General features: G+C 45.3%; 1 protein-coding gene across 2 annotated transcripts; it reads left to right on the top strand.

Annotated features, from left to right (window-relative positions):
- The first annotated feature begins 152 nt into the window (after positions 1-152).
- On the top strand, positions 153-20709 carry Inpp5k (inositol polyphosphate-5-phosphatase K). 2 transcript variants are annotated; one of them, XM_046446912.2, is made up of 12 exons: positions 153-358; positions 2185-2292; positions 2600-2708; positions 6924-7040; positions 7363-7538; positions 8279-8390; positions 9021-9130; positions 17054-17240; positions 18221-18358; positions 18614-18697; positions 18919-19023; positions 19217-20709. In XM_046446912.2, exons 1-12 carry the CDS (start codon positions 306-308, stop codon positions 19295-19297), a joined length of 1380 nt encoding a protein of 459 aa, XP_046302868.1. In that variant the 5' UTR covers positions 153-305; the 3' UTR covers positions 19298-20709. The 2 variants fall into 2 exon arrangements, with proteins under 2 accessions (XP_046302868.1, XP_058436059.1); XM_058580076.1 differs by lacking the exon at positions 153-358 and having other exon boundaries at positions 2193-2292; positions 2607-2708.
- The last annotated feature ends 320 nt before the right edge of the window (positions 20710-21029 follow it).

Below are 21029 nucleotides of genomic sequence, written 5' to 3'. Positions count from 1 at the left end.
GGGGCAGTGTTGCGTTGAGTTATGATGACAGGCAAGACACGCCTCTTTTACGTCCCCGGATCCCCTGAGTCCCTTTCTTAGCTTCTGGTTATTTCGCGCTTGTTGGGGAGTCCCGCCTCTTCCCTCGACGGCACCACCCGGAGCCCTTGGCGTATTAAGATCCGCCTCCTACGGAAGCCGAGGCGGACGGTCAGAATCCGGAAGAAAAACAACCCGGAGAGAGCAAGATCAGCCTCTAGAGGGGCTTCCCTGGCTGGGATCTGCTGGGGAAAGGAGACGCGAGCCCGCCTGGTCATAGCGTGGGGATGGCGGCCTTGAACCTGCGGAAGATGCCTGGGAAGAAAAGAGAGAAGCTTAGGTGAGAAGGACGCAAGGGAGCAGGTCGGCCCGCTCCGGCAGGGGATTGTTGCTTTCAACCCAATCGGGACTGCGGGCTTAGGGGATGGAACCAGAGCAGGAAGGAAGAGGCCAGAGCTACACGACTGGCTTGATTCGGAGGCTCTCTCAAATTCTATTAGGCCAGTGTCCAATGGAATAGATTGGGTCCGAGCCTCGCACGTCCTCTCAACGTAGACGGTCGAGCTCGCTCCTGCAGGGGCTTCCCATTCATGTGCCCTGTTGGTTTTTGGAGCAGACAGACAGCTGTGTTGGGCTAATTAAGGACATACTAAGGCATTTGCCACTCAGTTCTAGGGTAGAAATCTTGATCCTGCTTGTCATCAGCACATAGACCATGGGATCTGCCTGATCCCATTATGACCTCCGGAAATCCGAAATCAGATTTAGGTAAGATCTTTTAGTGAAGTGAAGCCTGGTCTTATGCTTGCTCTTTCAGGAGGAACAAAGCTAATCACCACGTAGTGTAAGTCACGATGCATGGATTTGCTGCTAATCATCAAGAGTGGGGACAAGAATTTTGTTCTTCATCCACTTAGAACAAGTCCCTGGGAAAACAGGAGGCTTTGCCTTCCTTAATCCTTTGTTGAACAGCAGGGGGAGATAATAAACAATTCAAGTATATAATCTCAAAGTTCTTGAGAATGTGGGTTTTGTATTTTATTTTCATAGAGAGGGTTTTGTATTTTATGTTCATAGCTTTAAGCTGGCCAAGAATTTCTTCAAGTCATGTTCTAAGAACAGGGTCTGGTGGAGAACAGATGTTTTGGAACAACCTGCCTTTCTCTTCCATCTACCCCTCTTAACCCCTACCCCCATTCCAGATCTTTAACTGCTGAAGGTATTCATACTCACAGTGTTCCTGGGATTCACAGGAGGCTTGGTGGCTGTTCTTGGTCTCTGCAGGGTCTGCAGTTCCTGCTTGCTCTGTACTTAGCACAGTCTGGGCATCCTTGGAATGTTGCTGTAACTTCCCTTTAAGAGATTTCTTTACCTCCTTTGAGCTTCTGATGGGATGTAGTGTTTTTGAGAGCCACTGATATAGTTCTCTTGTTTCCCTGGAATTCTTATGGAGCTGAGATGGAGAATGTTAACCAGCTGATGACTTTTTCAAGAGAGGGTAGTTTATAGAGAGATGTTGAGAAACCTGTTATTTAGAAGCTTCTCCTTAGGCTCCCTGATGGGCTTGGCAAGATTGTTGTGCTCCATGAATTTGTTAGGAAGGAGCAAGGAAGGGAATGTGGTGTTATCTCTGTTGTTTTTTAAATTTCCCTGTCTTTATAATCATGAGGCTTATCACCAGGTACAGTTGAACTCCCAGGATTTTCCTGGTGATCTTAGGAACCCCTTGGTTGAGGAGTGGGGATAGGAAGTTGCTGACTGAGCCATTGATGATTGCTGAAGCATGGATGGCTGAAGGAGCTGATGGATTAATAAATGGCTGGCTATTCAGTGCCCCTCATCTCTTCCCCTGACTAAAAGTCTTTGAGTTCTCTTTGTCATCTCTGCTGTTAGCAGTGGCAGTGTTGCTAGGTATGCACAGCTCTGGGCCTGTATGGAAGAGCCAGTTCAGAGCAGAGATTCCTGCTTCAGGGAACAAAAATGAAGATGAAGAGCTTATGTAGTTCTTTGTTCATTTTGCTACCACCAGAAGACATAGAAACACATTTTCCATTATTACTGCAATGGATTATGATGCAGCTATTAGCATGCCTAGACCCCATCCATTATCTTGACAAGGTCTTAACCCCCATTTCTCCATGACTTCTCTTTTCATCCCTTCCACAGTGTACATGTTGTGACGTGGAATGTAGCCTCAGCAGCACCCCCTCTAGACCTCAGTGACCTGCTTCAGCTGAACAAACAAGATATGAATCTGGACATATATATTATTGGGTAGGTGTCTTCAGGGCTCCTTTACCCATTCCTCTCTCTCTCTCTGGGGAGTTTCTGTAACCTGTCCTCCCTTACTCTGGAATCTAAAGGTAAAGAACTTTAAGCCTCATTGGAGCCAGTTTCATGTTTCTTATCCGGGGTCGGCAATCGCCAAGGGTTGAACATCAGTAACAGGACAGCTGGGAGAAAGAGAAATCATGCTCATCAGAACCCAGAACTTGAAAGTCTGCTGGGGCAGTACTGAATGACTATGACAGAGGCAGTATTCTTCAGGCTAGGGAATGAGTTTCTAACCTGGGATGGTCAGTTTGCAGGAAATGAACTCTGGGATCATAAGCCGCCTTTCTGACACTGCCTTTGAAGACCCATGGAGCAGTTTCTTCATGGATGTACTTTCCCCTCTCAACTTCATTAAGGTAACATACAAGTTCATGGGCAATTAAGAAATGTGTCTCACCTCCTCTGATCCCCAAATGTTCTGATGTATTCCTCTTACACCTACTCAACCTTTCATGCTTTTTCTCATTTATTAAAATTGTGCTTCTGACTCCCCGGGGCTCCTGCCTGTCTTTGCCTTTCCAAGATACCTAGATATAAGCTAGGACTCCAGAGGTTAGTTTCACACCTAAATGTTTGTCACCTTGGGAAATTTCTTAGTGGAGGAACAGCAGGGCTTATTAATACCTCAGTGCCCACCCTTGCACACTCTACTCACTTCCCAGACTAAAATCTCTGAGTTAATAATTGCTAGTAATTATAGAATTTTTTTTTTTTTTTTTTGGTATTGATGATTGAACCCTGGGAGACTTTATCACTGAGCTACATCCCCAGGCCTTTTTATTTTGAGACAGGGTCTCCCTGAGTTGTTGAGGGTCTTGTTAAGTTGCCAGGGCTGGCCTTGGACTTGTGATGCTCCTGCCCCAGCCTCCCAAGGCACTGGCATTGCAGGTGTGCACCATTGTGCTCAGCACATTATAAATAAACTCTTGGGCTGGGGATGTGGCTCGAGCGGTAGCACGCTCGCCTGGCATGCGTGTGGCTCAGGTTTGATCCTCAGCACCACATACAAACAAAGATGTTGTGTCTGCCAAAAACTAAAAAATAAATATTAAAATTCTCTCTCTCTCTCTCTCTTTAAAATAAATAAATAAACTCTTTACATACTTTATTTTAAACTCTGAACAACTTGGGCTGGAGATATAGCTCAGTTGGTAGAGTGCTTGCCTCACATGCACAAAGCCCTGGGTTCAGTCCCCAGCACCACAAAGGAAAAAAAAAAATCTGAACAACTCTTGAGATGGGGTTGTTTTACAGATAAAGCTAAAGCGCAGAAATCACATGGGCTAGCCAGGTAAGGTGGTACATGCCTGTAATCCCAGCTACTCAGGAGGCTGAGGCAAGAGAATCTCAAGTTCAAAGCCAGCCTTGCAAGACTCTATCTCTAAATAAAAAAGGGATTGGGATATACCTTGGCAGTAGAGTGCTTGCCTAGCATGTATGAGGCCCTGGGTTCAATTTTCAGCACAGAACAGGAAGGTAGGGAGGGAGGAACAAAGGACAACAGGAAGGAGTGAATTAAGGAATCACATGGGCTATTTGGGACCTGAATCCAGGTCCAAACTTCATCATCCATGTTCTAACTACTACATTTTGTTGCTATACTAGTGAGCTCTAAGACTGACAGGTATCCCATGGCTAACCTACTAATATCAGAAGGAGTCCTCTGATTTTATAAGAGACATATATGTCAGATTCCCAGGGGCCTACAGATTAAGAGAGGGGAGATAGGTGTGGGGGAAAAGGCTCTTGATCTAAGAAACCAGTATATTTTGGGAGAATCCATAGGAAGGCTTTAGGTTGCTGTTCTTATTTCTGCCTTGCACACCTGAAACATGTTCCCTTTCAAAGCACCTAGATCACAGCTTCTGAAAATGCCAGAATTCTCTCTGTTCCCTCCTCTGAGTAGCTGTCATTTTTCAGAATTAATTTTGTTACCTGTGAAGAGATGTGGCTAAGTGGTAGAACACTTGCCTCACATATGCAAAACTCTGAGTTCAGTCCTCATTACTGCCAAAAGAAAGAAAGAAAAATGAATGAATTCTGTGACCCTCAATTGCCTGAGAGTGCTAGAGAAAAGGTTTGTGTCCTTTCAAGGAAAAGGGACTATAAGGCTTAGACTTCCTGCATAGGCTAGAAAATGCCAGCAACTTAGCCTTGCTTCCCTCCAAATCTATCTAGAGACCTCTTCCTGCAGTCTTGGAGTCAACTCCTCACAGAGGGCAGAACCCATTCTCTTATTACCCACTCCCTTCTCAAGACTACAAGCCTCCTTGTGCCTTGGCTAACTGGCAAGGGATTGGTATGATGGAATTAAGCCAAGGAAATTAGCTCAGCTTGTGGCAGGGATACAACCCATTCCACCCATGTGCTCTCCTTAGGTTGGGAGGCCAGCCTGAAGGCAGGCACTCAAAATGGATGCCTCTCCTTCCTCTAGGCATGAATACAGGTAGACAGGCAAGCCTTGTTTACAGCCTGTTCTTCAAGTATGGATTTGACAGTCATAGGTGGAGAAGCCTGGGACTAATTCCTTTGCTGTTCCAGGGCTCCCAGCCACCTCCTGTCAGTCCCTTCTTCAGCTCCTCCTACTTCATTTCCTCCAACTGCAACTTCCTCTAGAAGCCTCCTGTTTTTCCCCATGGTCCCACCCTTTCTTCCAGTTTGATCCTATCCTGCCCCCACTCCATCCTCCCTGCCCCCTACTTCCTGCTGCTTCTTCACAAAAAGTAGCCTCTTCATTTTGGTGAAACTTAGTGGGCCAAACATGCTCTGTGGGCTAGGATTGAAGCTGAATCTTTCCTGAATCTTTATCGGTTTCTTGGCTGCTGTCCTGACCCTGGGAGTCAGCGCCTCATAGTCTACCCCTGTCCTTACTTATATTGTCATATATACTCCATTTGCAGCAGCTTCAGGTTCTGATTCCTCTCTTGCTCACTCCTGAGTTGGGGGTTCCACCGCTTTGACTCCTCCACTGAGTTAGGGCTCCTGGCCTGCGGGATCAAGTTTCATAATTCCTGGAAGGCTCCAGTACACGCTCCCCACCCGGGGATTTCCTCCTTGGCCTCTGCACCTCATGCTCCGGAAACAGCTACTCGGGTGGTGGGTGTAGACAGCCTGAACCTAAGAGAGAAGGTCACTGGCAGTGACCCATTCCCACCCCTCTCCTGCAGCCACATATGATGGGTATTTTGGCAATCCTGGAAAAGTCCTGCGTGTTCCTTAGCTTCTCTGAATCTAAGTCCCATATCTGCAAAGCAAGGACAATGATTACTTAGAAAGTTGGCAAAGAGATATGAAGTACTTCAGTAGATGTTAGTAATTCTCCCCAACCTGAGAGTACATGTCCTCTGTACTTACTGTCCTCCCCTGTGCATTACCTTTATGAATGTCTGACTATACACAATCTATAGTTTACTTTTTATAGCCTTTCCTTAGGGTTTTTTAACTGAGTGAGAATGTGTACAGGAATGTGTGCAGAAATGATTATACATTTTGGTGAATTTTTACGTGAGTACGCATACCTGTATTACCATCAGCTAAATCAAAATACAGAATGTTAGCTGGGTGTGGTGGCACGTGCCTGTAACCCCAGTGGATCAGGAGGCCGAGGGAGGAGGATCGTAAGTTCAAAGCCAGCCTCAGCAACTTGGCAAGGTCCAAGGAACTTAGGGAGATCCTGTCTTAAAATAAAAAGGGCTAGTATAGTGTTACCTTAGATTAGGTAAAGGGAAGTGAAGGGAGGAGAGGGGAAGGGATGTGGGAATAGGAAAGATAGTAGAATGAAACAGACATTAATACTTTATGTATATGTGTGACTGCATGCCAATAATGATTCTACAATATGTATACTCAGAAAATGAGAAATTATATCCCCTCTATGTATGATATATCAAAGTGCATAAATGTATTTTACTGTCATGTATAACTAATGAAAACAAAAAATTTTAAAATAAGATAAAATAAAAAGGTCTAGGGATGTTCCTCAGTGGTTAAGCATGCCTTGGTTCAACTCCTGGTTAAAAAATAAAAATTAAAAAAAAAAAACCTAAAACAAAATGTTTCTGGCACTCTAGAAGTATCTCTCATATTCCTTCCCTGCATTTACTTTTAAAAAATTCTTGAACAAAAAGAGAATAGCTATCAGATGACCTCCACAGCTTCTATGATGTAATATTATTCTTGCTTTATCAATGAGAAAATAGGATGAGAGACATCCAGGTACCCAAAGAATCTCAGGTCAGCATCAGTGAGAGGATTATCTAGGCATGTGTGGGGCTGGGACTGAAGATTCGTGCCCTCCTGATAGTAGGGTACTCTGGCAGCCTTATCTTCTCTCCTTTCCACCTCCAGGACCAGGAGCAAAAGCTAAAACTTCAGCTCCCAGAATGCACCATTTGGTAGCTGGGGGAAAGAATGGAAAGGAGTGAAAGTCTGAGTCTTAAACTTGCATACCATAGACCCCAGGTTAGGGTTTTGTGTGGGGCTTGGGGCTTTCTAGAGCCCCTAGCCCCAGGTCTGCCAGGGATGAACTTGGTGTGTGTAGTTTAATAAATGACCTTTGCCCTCTCCTGCAGATCTCCTATGTCCGCATGCAGGGACTCCTCTTACTGGTGTTTGCCAAGTATCAACATTTGCCCTACATCCAGATCCTCTCTACAAAAACCACTCCTACTGGCTTTTACGGGTACTGGGTAAGGACTGAGCTGTTATGTGAGGCATGAACTGGGAGAGCTAAGAGCTTTAGAACTGGACAGAAGAAAGAGAAAATAAAGTGAATCCTGGTGAATTCTGGTGCCCCATCCAGCCCAGCACCTTGCATATTCATTCTCATACCTCAGGGGATGGGCATCTCTAAGACCCCTGGCTGGGTGGACTGGGCTCTCTGAGTGGAGAGATTACACTGGGAATCTGCATGTCTACCTCTGGAGGAGGTGAGACTATCTCCCCTTGGGTCTAGGATGGGAAAAGCTACCCAGAGTAGCTTCCCACCCTTCTTTCCACCTCTCCTACCAGGGGAACAAAGGGGGAGTCATCATCTGCCTGAAACTGTATGGCTACTATGTCAGCATCATCAACTGCCACCTGCCTCCCCATGTGGCCAACAATGACCAGCGACTGGAGCACTTTGACCGGATCCTAGAGATGCAGAATTTTGAGGGACATAAAATCCCCAACATCCTGGACCATGAGTGAGCCTGGAGCTGCAAACTGTCACCCCTGCCCTCTCCCTTACACCAACCCAGGCTAGCATCATCTACCCCCAGCCAGTCAGTAGTGCTTTATCTCCCACCCTCTCTCCCCCTTCTGCTGATTTCTCATCTGCTGTCCCACCCAGTTTTGCCTGCCTGAGGTCCCCTTCCTTCAGCCCCTCTGTTCTGCCTGGAAACCCTGCACATTTCTAAACATCCCAGATCAAGAAGCTTGGGGTCCCTGAGGTTACCAGGAGGGCTGTTTTTCAGCCTGACCTGATAGCCAATAGAGGAAGAGGAAGGGAGGGCCAGAGTCTGCTCCATATTTGCCATATGCTCCCCTAGATTGGTCTTTTCAGCTTGAATGATGATAATCTAGAATAGTTCTACTAGCTTGGCCTAGTGGCACACACCTGAGAGGCTGAGACAGGAGAATTACGAATTCACAGCCAGCCTCAGCAACTTAGTGAGGTCCTAAGCAATTTATCAATACCCTGTCTCAAAATTGAAAAAAAGGCTGGGTATGTAGCTTGGCAGTAGAAGGCCCCTGAAAAAAAGAGGTCCTGCTTGACCCCGCATATCTTTGTCTTGGCCTGATCGTCTAGCATCTGGCTTTTCATTTACCCCCGAAGCTTTCTACTCTGTAGCACCCCCTTGTATTGAGCAGACCCATGCCACCTGTTGCTCTCCATTTGCTCACCTTGTTCAAACCCTCAAGCTGCCCTCCTTTCTTTCTGAAGCCTCATTCTCTGGTTCGGAGACATGAACTTCCGGATCGAGGATTTTGGGTTGCACTTTGTTCGGCAATCCATAAAAAATCAGTGCTACAGTGACCTGTGGGAGAAAGAGCAGGTATCTAATCTGAGCCCATGTGGAGGTCCATATATACTCTACAGAGAACTTTGCTCAGATTCCCTGGGGGGTGGTCTCCTCCCACCCCCACCCCCCTCTGTAGACAGCCAGCAGTTGGGGAGGTGAGTCTTGGCTAGCAGGGCTTCACACCTGGGGTGGGACAGCCATCTTTTCAGTGCCTAATCTTTGCCTGGAGGAGGCTCATGTGCTCTAGAATAGAGAGCCAGAAGTCCTTTGGCCTGCCATGGCCCTATAATCACACACCTTGCATGTCCTTGCATTCCTAGCCCACTCATATCCCTGTTGTCTTTCCTTGCCCCAGCCTTATTTGCCCCCTAGAGGATGCAATATCACTCCTTTGGGGAACCATGGCTATCCCAGGTTTCCTTCTGACATAAACCTACTAGTAACTTCCAGATAGGTGGAATTCAAAGCCTGCTTCCTATAGTCCAAGGACTAGGAAGTAGCTGGCATCTGCCTCCCCTGGGCCTGTGGGGTCAGGATTGACCTGCTCCCTGGGTGTTGGGGTGGGCCACTGAGGTAGCCACTGGGGCAGTGAGAAAATGGAATATGGGGCTGAGCCACTGGGTCAAGACTGTGGAGAGATGAGGACTGTGTCTTCATCTGCAGCTCACCATTGCCAAGAGACATGACCCGCTGCTCAGGGAGTTCCAGGAGGGCCCTCTGCTCTTCCCACCCACCTACAAGTTTGATAGGAACTCCAACAACTATGACACCAGGTGAGGAGGAAATGGGTGCCCAAATTATGTCAGTCCCAGTGCCTGTGGGAGCTGCCCAGAATAGAAGAATTAGGAAAGCAGAACTAGACCCAGCCATCACCTCAGGAGAGACACCTCCTACCTCCCACATGAGGCACTGCCTGCTGACAGTGGAAGCTGATGCAGATGGTCCTCAGGGAGAGCAGGAAGGAAAGCCAGTGCTCACAAGGGGAGCGGGGAGGAAGGGTGGGAGGAAAGGGTGGAGTCTGCCCTGACTTAGGAGGGAGTGTATTTCAATACTCTGGGAGTCCTTGCCTTCTCTTTCTAGGGCCTTCTCGTCCCCAGGCAGCTTGCAGAAAACTTGGTTCAGCCAATTACCAGTTACTAGCATTAAGCATTCCTTCCCCAACCTGTGAGCAGGCCAGTTCCTATGTGAGGAGATAAACAGTGGAGAATTTCATGGGAAACAATACAGAAACAGTATATGTAGTGTTGCACTGTACAGTACCGCCTTTGCCAGGATATGAGTTTGAGCAAGGTCAAAGTCTCTAAAAAGGTTTAAGCCTCAGTGTTGTCATCCATAAAATAGGGATTATAACAGTATACTGCAATTGTTATTTTGAGATTCATGTCTTCAGGTGGTAGTTTTACTGAATTCCTTTCTAAGAAACTGAGAAGGGACCAGGTAACTACCAAATAGAATTAGTCAGAGGGGCAAAAAAGCAATCTGGAAATAGTTCCTTAACCCAATTTAGGGCATGGACTTATCTCTTTGAAGAAAAGAACCCCTTACACACTTTGAGGTTATTTGTTTCACTGGAGCAGCTTCTTCATTCCTTTTAGCAGGAGTGTCTTATGAGGCAGGTAGAAGTTGCTTGCAGGGCAGCCCAGTTTCCTGGAAGTTAAGGAGTGAACAGGTTATCTCCACAGCAGACCAGAGCAAAAGATAGAACTCCAGGCATGATTCTGGAAGTGGTATGGCCAAGCCAGAATGTTCTCACCAAGAAAGGGAGAGAGGGTGAGCTATTTCAGGAGTGTGAAGCAAGATGGGGTGGGGCCATGATCACACAAGAAGAGGCAGTGAACACTGCAGACAGAGCCCAGCCTGGACAAAAGAGCAGGCAGAAAAGGAGGTAAGAGGGCAGTCTTACCAGGGATTGATTGGTACCAGCTCTGGGCTGGGGTTGTAGCTTAGTTGGGGGAGCGTTTGCCTTGTATAGGTGAGGGTCTGGGTTCGATCCTCAGCACCTAATAAAAACAAATAAAATAAGGGTATTATGTCTGTCTACAATTAAAAAAAGTATTTAAAAAAGAAAAAAGGCTCTGGCTGACTGGCAGCACCACAGCTTCAAAGAGACTGCCATTCTCTGCAGCCATCCATTGGAAATGAGAACCAAAATGGAAGCTGTATGGCCTTAGTGGAATTGGCTGGGGTCTTGGAGGTCAGAACCTCTACCACTGGACTTCAAAACTTCACTTGCAGGCTAGAGATACAGCTTAGTGGTAGGGTGCATATCTACCATTTGCAAAGTCCTGGGTTTGATCCCAGCACTGTAAAGAAAAAAAGAAAGTCAACACTTCACTTGCCCTGTGGCCAAGCACCCCTTTCCCTCCTTCCCCTAGGGTACCATAGGAGACAACCAAGTGACTGGGTCTGGGCTGCAGTAGTTGGCAGGATCTGACAAGGTAGATAGGTTCAAATATGGTAAAAGCCCCCAAGTGGCTCAGCTATTGAGTGAGCTGCAGTTCATACCTAAATATCTAGACTCCATAATGCTTTCCTCTAACCTCTCATACCTCAGAATTCATAGCTAAGGACTGGGGTATAACTCTGGCAGAGCAAGTGCATAGCCAGTTCGAGGACCAGCAACAGCAAAAGAGAGGGCGGAGTCAGGACAGCAAATACTTAATAAGGACAAGGTAGATACTTTATTACTTATTGTGAATGACATTGTTAAGCACTAACTATTTACTAGTTATTGTGCAAAAGGCTTTGCCAGTCAGGCATATACCTATAATCCCAGTAACTCAGGAGGCTAAGGCAGAAGGATCACAAGTCTCTAATAAATAAATACATAAAATATAAATAGGGCTGGGGATGTGGCTCAGTGGTAAAAGCCCATCTGGTTTCAGTTCCTAGTATCTAAAAATAAGAAGATGGGGCAGTGGAGAGCACTTGCCTTGCATGCATGAGGCCCTGGGTTCGATCCTCAGCACCAAGTATAAATAAATAAATAGATAGATAGATAAATAAATAATGAAGCATATTGTGTCCATCTACAACTTAAAAAAACATTAAAAAAATAAGAAGATGGCTTTACCTGCATCCCTTAGCTTTTTTTTTTTTTTTTTTTTTGGTGTGTGGGGGCAGTGGGGAGTATCAGGAAGTGAACCCTGAAGCACTTAACCACTGAGCCACATCTCCAGCTGCTAGGATTACAGGTGTGTGCTACCATACCTGGTCCTTAGCATAATTCTTTTTTTTTAATGTTTTTTTTTTTTCGGGGGGGGGGTGGTACCAGGGATTGAACTCAGGGCACTCAACCAGTAAGCCACCTCCTTAGCCCTGTTTTGGATTTTATTTATTTAGAGACAGGGTCTGAGTTGCTTAGCACCTTGCTTTTGCTGAGGCTGGCTTTGAACTCTTGCCTGCCTCAGCCTCCCCAGTTGCTGGGATTACAGGTATGCCACCACACCCAGCCTTAATAGTGCATTTAAGATGCAGTTTGCTTTTCTTATTTCCTATGAATGCCCAAAGACCAGAGAGTGAATCTGATTTGTGATACCCCTGATATGAGGCAGTGCCTAACATGTATTTGAAAGGACAAAAGGAAAAGTCATGGTAATTAAATCAGTCTATCAGGGAGATCTAGACAAATGCTATGAAGCCCAGGAGTTAGCCAGGAGGTTTCTAGAACGCTACGGAAATGCCAAAGGAGACTGGCAGCTGTAGCTAGTGAGGTTTGATCACATTTGTCAAGAAAAATATCTTTTTTTTTTTTTTTTTGTGGTGCTAGGAATGGAACCCAGGTCTTACTTTACCAAGTGCTCTATCAAGGAGCCACATCCCCACAACCCTCCCCCATTTTTTCTTTTTTTAATTTTGAGACAAGATCTTAATAAATTGTCTATGCTGGCCTTGAACTTGCAATCCTCCTACCTTAGTCTCTCAAATCACTGGGATTATTAGCATATACTTGAACTTGCAATCCTCCTGCCTTAGTCTCTCAATCACTGGGATTATTAACATATACCACTGTACCTGGCTAAAGAGAGTACCTTGAAGGAGTTAACAAGGTTGACAGTAGGAAGAGGGGCAGGCACTCAGGTCTGCAGCACTGATAAGAGATGCCTGAGGGGAGACTGACTCATCAGAGATCCTGGCCTATCTGGGTGTACAAAATGACTATGGGTGACTTGTATGCAGGGCATGATATGTAGCTTTGACAAGCCACTACAATGTCCCTGAGCCAAGATGTAATGAGAAACGAGATCAGCTCTATTACAGGAGGGTGAAAGAGCTGAGGGCAGGGCAGGCAGGAAATGCTGTTAGAGTCAGGGATTGCACTAGGGTTTTGTTACAGTTGCCGTTATTAATACAGACAGCCTCTCCACAGGCAATAAGCAGAAGATATTATGATCAAATCTCATTAAGTCTTGGGTCCCAGAAACATTAAGTGCCTGATGGGTTAACTATGGCTCAGAGTTTAGTGAGACACTTAAAAGCCATCTATGTGGGTTGCGGGTATGGCTGAGTGGTAGAGTACTTACCTACCATGTACAAGGCTCTCAGTTCAATTCCTAGCACCACCAAAAAAAATGGGGGTGCTGGGGTTGTGGCTCAGCAGTAGAGTGCTTGCCTAGCACACACAAGGTCCTGGGTTTGATTCTCAGCACCATATAAGAATAAATAAAATAAGGGTATTGTGTCCAACTACAACTAAAAAATAAACGTAAAAAAATTTTTTTAACTCACCGGGAGTGATGGCATACACCTATAATCCAAGCAACTCAGGAGGCTGATGCAGAAGGATGGCAAGTTCAAGGCCATCATCAGCAACTTAACTTGATCAAAAAATAAAACAGACTGGGGGTGTAGTTCTGTGGTAGAGTACCCCTGGATTCAAACATCAGTACCATGAAAATAATAATAAAGAAGGAAAGAAAGAAAACTCTTGCCAATCCTATGTATCATTTCCCTCAGTTGCCTGACATATAGTAAATCTTGATAGAAATAATGAACAATACAGGTACCCAATGATGAGCCTGGACCAGCTCATGAAAAAAAGGGACAGGCAGGAGAGACAGACTGTGGTCAGAATTTGGGAAAGATCCCAATGGGACAACAGATCTGACTGTTAACCATTACAGGGAAGTTGGACAGTGGGGATGCTTTGAATGACAGAATGTACATTAGTATAGTTCATTACTAGGGTTTTAAGCATTGCTAGGCATTTAGTCCCTAGAATGGGAATGCAATCAATGTTCAGTAACCTCTGAACACTCTTCCAAGTCTGGAAATGATGCAAAGATCCAACACGCAGACTGTGGTTTATCCAGAGTTAATGCTTCTTGACCACTCTCTTGATGTGCTTTAATCTCTAATCATCATGATTGGTCTTTGAAGTAAGTTCTGTTGTCACTCCATCTTAGAGTTGAAGAAACTGAGGTGTAGAGAGGTGAATTCACTTGCCTAAGGGCACATAACTCTGAATAACCAGCATAGAACTCTCCTATTGCTTGTCTGATTCTGGAGTCTTGAGTTCACCATGATGCTATCCTCCTCAATTGCTGGAAGGCTATTGCTGCTTACATGACTGGAAATTTTTTATTTATTTATTTATTTATTTATTTATTTATTGGTACTAGGGATTGAACCCAGGGCTTGTGCATGAGAGGCAAGCACTATACCAACTGAGCTATATTCCCAGCCCTGGAAATGTTTATTTTTAATAATAATTGATCTGATTTTGGTAGTGTACAAATGTATTTCTACCAATGGGGAAGCTAAGGCAGGAAGATCACAAGTTCAGGGCTAGCCTGAGCATTTTGTCGTTTTGAAGTTGTACAATCAATGAGTACTCTCTCAAAATAAAAAGCTGGGGATGTGGCTCAGTGGTCTAGCGTTGCCTATCATGCACAAGGCTCTAGATTTAATCCCCAGTACCAAACACACAAATATTAAAATAGTAATTGAGCAAGAAGGCATGGTAGTACATACTTGTAATCCCAGGAACTTGGGAAGCTGAGGCAAGGGGATCACACATTTGAAGTCAGACTGGGCAACTTAGTGAGGCCCTGTCTTAAAGTAAAAGAAGCTGGATAATATAGCTCAGTGGTAAAACATTCCTGGATTCAATCCCCAGTACTGCCCCCCCCCCCAAAAAAGTAATTGAATAAAGCAAGATACAAAAATAGTGTTTCGAAGTGATTATGAATATATGGGACTGTATACATTAAGATTGGATGGATAGAGCTGGGGATGTGGCTCAGTGATAGAGTGTCTGCATTGCCCAGCACTGCCAAAAATAAAGATTAGATGGGTCGGGCTGGGGATGTGGCTCAAGCGGTAGCGCGCTCGCCTGGCATGCGTGCGGCCCGGGTTCGATCCTCAGCACCACATACAAAGATGTTGTGTCCGCCGAAAACTAAAAAATAAATATTAAAAAATTCTCTCTCTCTCTCTCTCTCTCTCTCTTTAAAAAAAAAAAAAAAAAAGATTAGATGGGTGTATTTTTTTTTTTTTTCAGAGCCAAGGAAGGCCCAAACTCAGGGCCTTGAATGTGGATAAGTATTTCAAGGAGAGAAATTGAATTTGTCATTTTGCAGTTGCACAATCAATGAGTACCCATGTGCCAGGGTCTATACTAATGCTGAAGATACACGGGAGGCTCTAAGAGCAAGTCCTTGTTTTTAGAGTTAACACTCTAAGTCATGTGCTAACTAGAAAACAGAAAATTACAATATAATGTACTTGTGTAAGTACTGGCATAAAATACTTTGGATGCAGAAAGTGAGGTCGGGGTAGTTTATCACAGGCAGTGTTGAAATTGGGACTCTCCCTTGTGAAGAAGGGTATACCAGGTAGGAAAAAAATGAGCACAAAGGTCCAGAGGCTTGAGAGAGTTGCCAGGGTAGAATGTGTGTAGGGAAAGTGGGAGACGAGGTAGTACAGGCGAAGTCAATCTCCTGAGCCCATTGAAGGACCAACTTGGATACTTTATTCTAGAGGCAATGAAGACTCCTTAAAGGTCTTTATAGTACTGGGGATTAAGCCCAGGACCTTCCACATGACAGGCTTTAGTACTGAGCTTTACCCAAGTCCTTTTTATATTATTTGACCACAGGATCTCACTAAGTTGCTGAGACTGGTCTTGAACTTGTGATCATCTGTCTTAGACTCCTGAGTAGCTGGGATTACAGTCATGTGCCACCACCAGTTTTTTAAAGGTGTTAAAAGTAGGGAGTCATCTGATCAGGCTCTACTACTCTAGGGTTTTTATTCAAGAAAAATGATTATCCACTAAAGGGGAGGTACCCAGATATAGCTATCTCTCTCCTTTCCTACCCCCAAAACATTTCTGGAATCAAGGTCTCCATTTGGAGATCAGGGCTTGGGGGCTCAACTGGCCTTAGCAAACAACTCAGTAGTTGCTTGGGCTGGGCTGAGTAAGGGCTCAGAGACCATCTTTGACTTCAGTTACCTAGGGGAGGAAAGTACTTTGTGTCAGGGCATGTTTCTCAGGGACTGATAAGTGAAGAGTAGTAGGTCTCTCTATTGACTTAATTTTTTTTTTTAGTTGTAGGTGGACACAATGCCTTTATTTTATTTATTTATTTTTATGAGGTGCTGAAGATTGAACCCAGTGCCTCACCTGTACTGGATGTACTACCAATAAGTTAGAACCCCAGCCCCTCAATTGACTTGAGAACAAAGAATCACAATGGCCAAGGTCTGCAGAAAGTTTATTTTGGTACTGGGGATTAAACCAGAGGTGCTCTTACCACTAAGCTACATCTCTAGTACTTTTTTTTTTTTTTTTTTTTGGAGATAGATCTTGCTAAGTTGCTGAGGCTGGCCTTAAACTTGCAGTCCTCCTGCTTTAGCCAAAGTTGTGGAGAATTTATTTTGTACCAAATATTGTGCTAAACATTTTATGCACTTTCAGTCATTTAATTATCTTAGCAACCTTGTGAGGTAACAACTATTATTTCCATTTTGCAGATGAGGAAGCTGAGGCCTAAGAGGGGTGAGTTAGTGGTGAAGAGAATGTACTCTGTGGACATGCTGCCTGGAGCCTTGAGTCCTGGCTCTACCATTTACTAAATGTTTGGGGAAATTACAAATGGTGAATGATAATGATATTGATTATAGGCATCTAGTTAGCATTCCCCAAATGCTTCTCTTTCCTACATTCACACCATTAGTAAGCAGGGAAGCCAAATTCAACCTTAGGTCTAACTCCAAAATCCAAACCTCACCTTCTTTGATCTTCTGCTGCTTTTGTTGAGGAAAGAAGCAAACCTTTGAAATGGAATGTTTTTGCTGGGCATGGTGGTACACACCGGTAATCCCAGTGGCTTAGAAGGCTGGGATAAGAGGATTGCAAGTTCAAAGCCTCAGCAATTAACAAGGCCCTAAGCAACTCAGTGAGACCCTGTCTCTAAATAAAAATAGAAAAAAGGCTGGGGATGTGACTCAGTGGTTAAGCTTCCCTGGATTCAATCCCCTGTACCAAAAAACAAAACAAACAGAAAAAGAAATGGAATGTTTCTGAGTCACAATCTGATTCGTAAAAAAGTGGCCTATTCAGAGGGTCCATGGCTAAGGGGTCTTGTGGCCTGTGGTAGACCTTGAAGTTAGGGGCTCCAGCAAGCTTGTGGAAGCATATTCCTTTTGTCATGCCAATCCTTTCTTCTCTCCCCATTCTTCTCCACCTCCAGTGAGAAAAGACGCAAGCCTGCATGGACTGACCGCATTCTGTGGAGGCTGAAACGGCAACCCCAGACCAGACCCTTTACCCCCAATGTGCCAGTCACTCACTTCTCCCTATCTCTGAAGAGCTACATCAGCCACATGATGTACAGCATCAGTGACCATAAGCCTGTCACTGGCACCTTTGACTTAGAGGTGAACCCTTGGACTGCCCTACACTCAATAGAGGAGAAACTGTGCTGGGCCACATCCCCAAACCCTCTAGGCCTGGATTCTAATGTCAGCTAATCCCCCAGGGGAGACCTGTAGGAGGACATGATTGCCCTCCCTCCCAGGTCAGGTATCCTAGCTCTTCTTCAGAGCCGTTGATGGCTCTGTCTGTCAAAAACATGTTCAAGCCCTTTGTGAATAGGTTTCTGTTTCCTCTTGGTACTCTCCCTTGGGACTAATGAGTTCCATTATGCTTATTACCTACTGTGTGAAGTAGGACTTCCTTTATTTGTCTTAAACCTATCTGGATCAAGTTGCAGAAGGAACTCCCTCCATCCCTGTATCTTGCCATCTCACAAACAACCAAGACAGTGCTGACCTCCAAGCTGCTGGCTGCCCTCTCAGCCTTCAAGCTTTCATGTTGGTTTCTCTTTCCTACATCATTGTGCCCTTCCATGTTTTAATAGCTTTTCTTATCAGAGCATCCCTGCCTCAAAATTGGGTTTGGGCCTCTAGGTCAGAACCTTTGGAGGCCTGAGAACAGCTGCCCGACTTCTTTCTTAAACCTCTCAGCAAATCCCCTTCTCCCTCCACTTTCACCCTTAGCACTGGGCACCTTGTGTCGCCCATCTGGCACTCAACCCCATTCTCCTTGGCAGGGCCAGCTACTCCCCTGACAAGTTTTTGGCCCTTTCTCACACAAGTTTTTGGCCCTTTCTTTTTGGCCCTACATTCACACCATTAGTAAGCAGGGAAGCCAAATTCAACCTCAGGTCTAACTCCAAAATCCAAACCTCACCTTCTTTGATCTTCTGCTGCTGGGACAGACTTAACAAAATTCTGTGCCCACCCGCTCTGGTATCCCTGCTCCCTGTACTGCATTGGAAGGGCACAGTGAGGAACAGTTGCCTTAGAGGAGGGAATAGTGTTACTGAATTTCAACCTGCTTCTCCTCCCTGTTGTAGCTGAAACCATTGATGACTGTCCCACTGATCACCATGATACCTGATGGCTTGTGCACCATGGAGAATGACATGTTGGTCAGCTACTCCTCAACCCCCAACTTCCACAGCAGCTCCTGGGACTGGATTGGACTATATAAGGTGATGTGTGGGCAAATTGGGGAGCCTACCAGCCATAGCCACTGGTCTATCCTTCCTGATGGCTCATGGGAACTGAGCAGAGACACTGAAGAACTTAGTCTTCCATCTCACAGGTCCTAAGGGCTAGCAGGGAAGAAAGGAAGAAAGATAGTATAATGGCAAGACCATCTTCCCCCAATCAGTGAGACTCATCTTCCCTTTCTATAGGTCCTATGTCCTTCCCAACTACTGACTACCCAATTCCCTCCCCCATAGGTGGGGATGCGCCATGTTAATGACTATGTGTCCTATGTCTGGGCCAGGGACAACCAGATCTCCTTCAGTGACAACCTCAACCAGGTATATTTTTTATTTACGATTTTTAAAAATTTGTTCTAATTCGTTATACATTATAGTAGAATGCATTTTGACACATTGTATGCAACAACCAGGTACATTTTCAGCAGGTGGGCTTGTCTAAACAGTCCTGCCTTCTGGAAAGAACAGAGTGCTGGATAAATTACCCCTAAGGGCTGGGAAGCGCCCTAGAACTGACCATTTCTATCCATCATTCCCTTCAGGTGTACATGAACATCAGCAATATCCCTGAGACTGAGGATCAGTTTCTTCTCTGTTATTATAGCAACAATCTGAATTCTGTGGTGGGGATAAGCAAACCCTTCAAGGTAAGAGCTGCTGGTGGAGGAAAGGAAAAGGTATTATTAGAAAGGATTTGAGCCTATCGTTGGGTTCCCAGAGGCCATTGGCCCAGGAGCCAACCTAATCCTGTGGGGCTGCCTCCATTGGGTAGTGAAAATGATGGCAAGGTATGGAGGAAGGCCTGAATTCCATTTTTTGCCATCTGTTTTATCCCTACAGATTCCACTTCGCTTCTTTTTGAAGGAGGAGGAACCGTTGGGTGAGACCCAGCAAGTTCTGAGCCAAGATGGGAGTGAGTGAATCCAGGGTGGAGGCTTGAGCTGGCAGCCAGCTCTGCCTTACCACTGCCAGGGGTGCTGTGAACCGGGCCCAACCCCTGAGCCTCAGCCAACCAAGTATCCTCCACCTATCCACCTCCCAAAGTGAGTTCTAGCCAGACTTGTTCTCTCCAGGCCAGAGCTCTAGTATTAGCACTTAAATACAGGTTTTTGTTGCTGAGATGTGAGTGAAACCAACTAGTTTGTCAATAGCAAAGACTTGGAGACAGTCCACCGGATAGAAGAAGGATCCTCCAGCCTGCATCTCATTTCTTGATTTCCCACAAATCCAGTCCCATCCAAACAGACTTGCCAGGCACATGTCCTATCTGGCACAGACCTGCATTCTTGTCACACAATCTTGGGTCTCAGGTAGCCTGGGAGGAGGAGATGCTTCCATTTGTGCAGGCTCCATAGATTGGTTGGCAAAAGTAACATTGAGTTTCAGAAGTCATGACATCTCATAGCTTGTCCCTTTGGGAGATGATCAGAGGATCTGGGATCCCTGCTTTCAGTAGAAGAAGTATGACTAAATAGAGAGTATGGAGGGTCCCCTCTACTCAGGCTCTTATGTAGTGGTTGTAAATGGGTCCAGTGAGGGTCCTCCTACCAGCACAATCTACCCCCTGCATGGTGGAGTCTGGCCCAGAAAACACCAGGGCTTGAACAGAGAGAATTGTTAGACCCTAGGTTTGCTCCTGCAGGTGGGTTAGGCCCATGGCCTCATTTACCTTCTTATGAAAGATTGACAGGTGGCAAAGGAGCTAAAGCTACAGATTTCCAGGGTGATCCTTGACAGATCAAGCTCATCTTGTCATGAGTCCTGAGCAAGAAAATGCTTCTCTGTCTGGACCCTCTGGAACCTAGAATTGGAAGCAGGCAGAGAGCTTCAAGGGAGAGCTGGGGTTGAGACATTCTGTAGTCAAGGGATGGTGGCTCAAGCTTGTAATCACAGTGAATTAGAAGCCCGAGGCAGAAGGATTGTGAGTTCAGAGCTAGCCTCAGCAGCTTAGTGAGGTCCTCGGTAACTTAGACCCTGTCCCAAAATAAAAAACATAAAAAGATCTGGGGATGTGTCTCAGTGGTTAAGTGCCCCTAAGTTCAATCTCCAGTACTATTAAAAAAAAAAAAAAAAGATTTTTTTTTTTTTTGGAGGACCTGACCCAAGTGCTTCAGGGAACATTCTCCAGGTGCCATGTGGACATAGCTTATTCCCACTCCTGCCAAATGCCTTCTGCTGCTGGTGATTCAATAGTTCTCCCAGAAGATACCTCAGGGAGTTTGCTCTATGACTGTAACATCCATCCTATAACCTGAGATAGTCATTCCAGTTGTTCTACATTCTATACTCTACCCCGGGAGCCATGTGATTAAAAATTGTTCCCCAGCTTCTAATGAGCCATGTTCTTTCTGTTCTATTGGAGGATAATAAGAAATGTCGCTTTAAACACGTGTGATTCCTTGATGATGGGGGGAGTGGACCAGAAATACAAGAATGAGATCTAAACATCTGGGTTTGAATCAGTGTTCCATATTCAGTCCTACCCTACCCTGTCCACATAAGAGTCTCAGATGTCAGTAAAATACAAATGGGGAACTTGTTCACAAGATTATTGTGAGAGGGCAGTTGCCAAAAAAGAAAGCAGTATATTCACCTACCCATTCAAATTCATATAACCCTGGAACTGACTCTAGGGCCTCCTGTTCTTCACCTG

This window comes from Marmota monax, unplaced genomic scaffold, assembly GCF_021218885.2.
Source record: "Marmota monax isolate L192 unplaced genomic scaffold, Marmota_monax_Labrador192_F-V1.1 WCK01_AAM20220418_F8-fsc00138, whole genome shotgun sequence".
Taxonomy (NCBI): Eukaryota; Metazoa; Chordata; class Mammalia; order Rodentia; family Sciuridae; genus Marmota; species Marmota monax.
The sequence above is the reverse complement of the archived record's forward strand: the minus strand, read 5'-3'. Positions and strand labels throughout refer to the sequence as shown.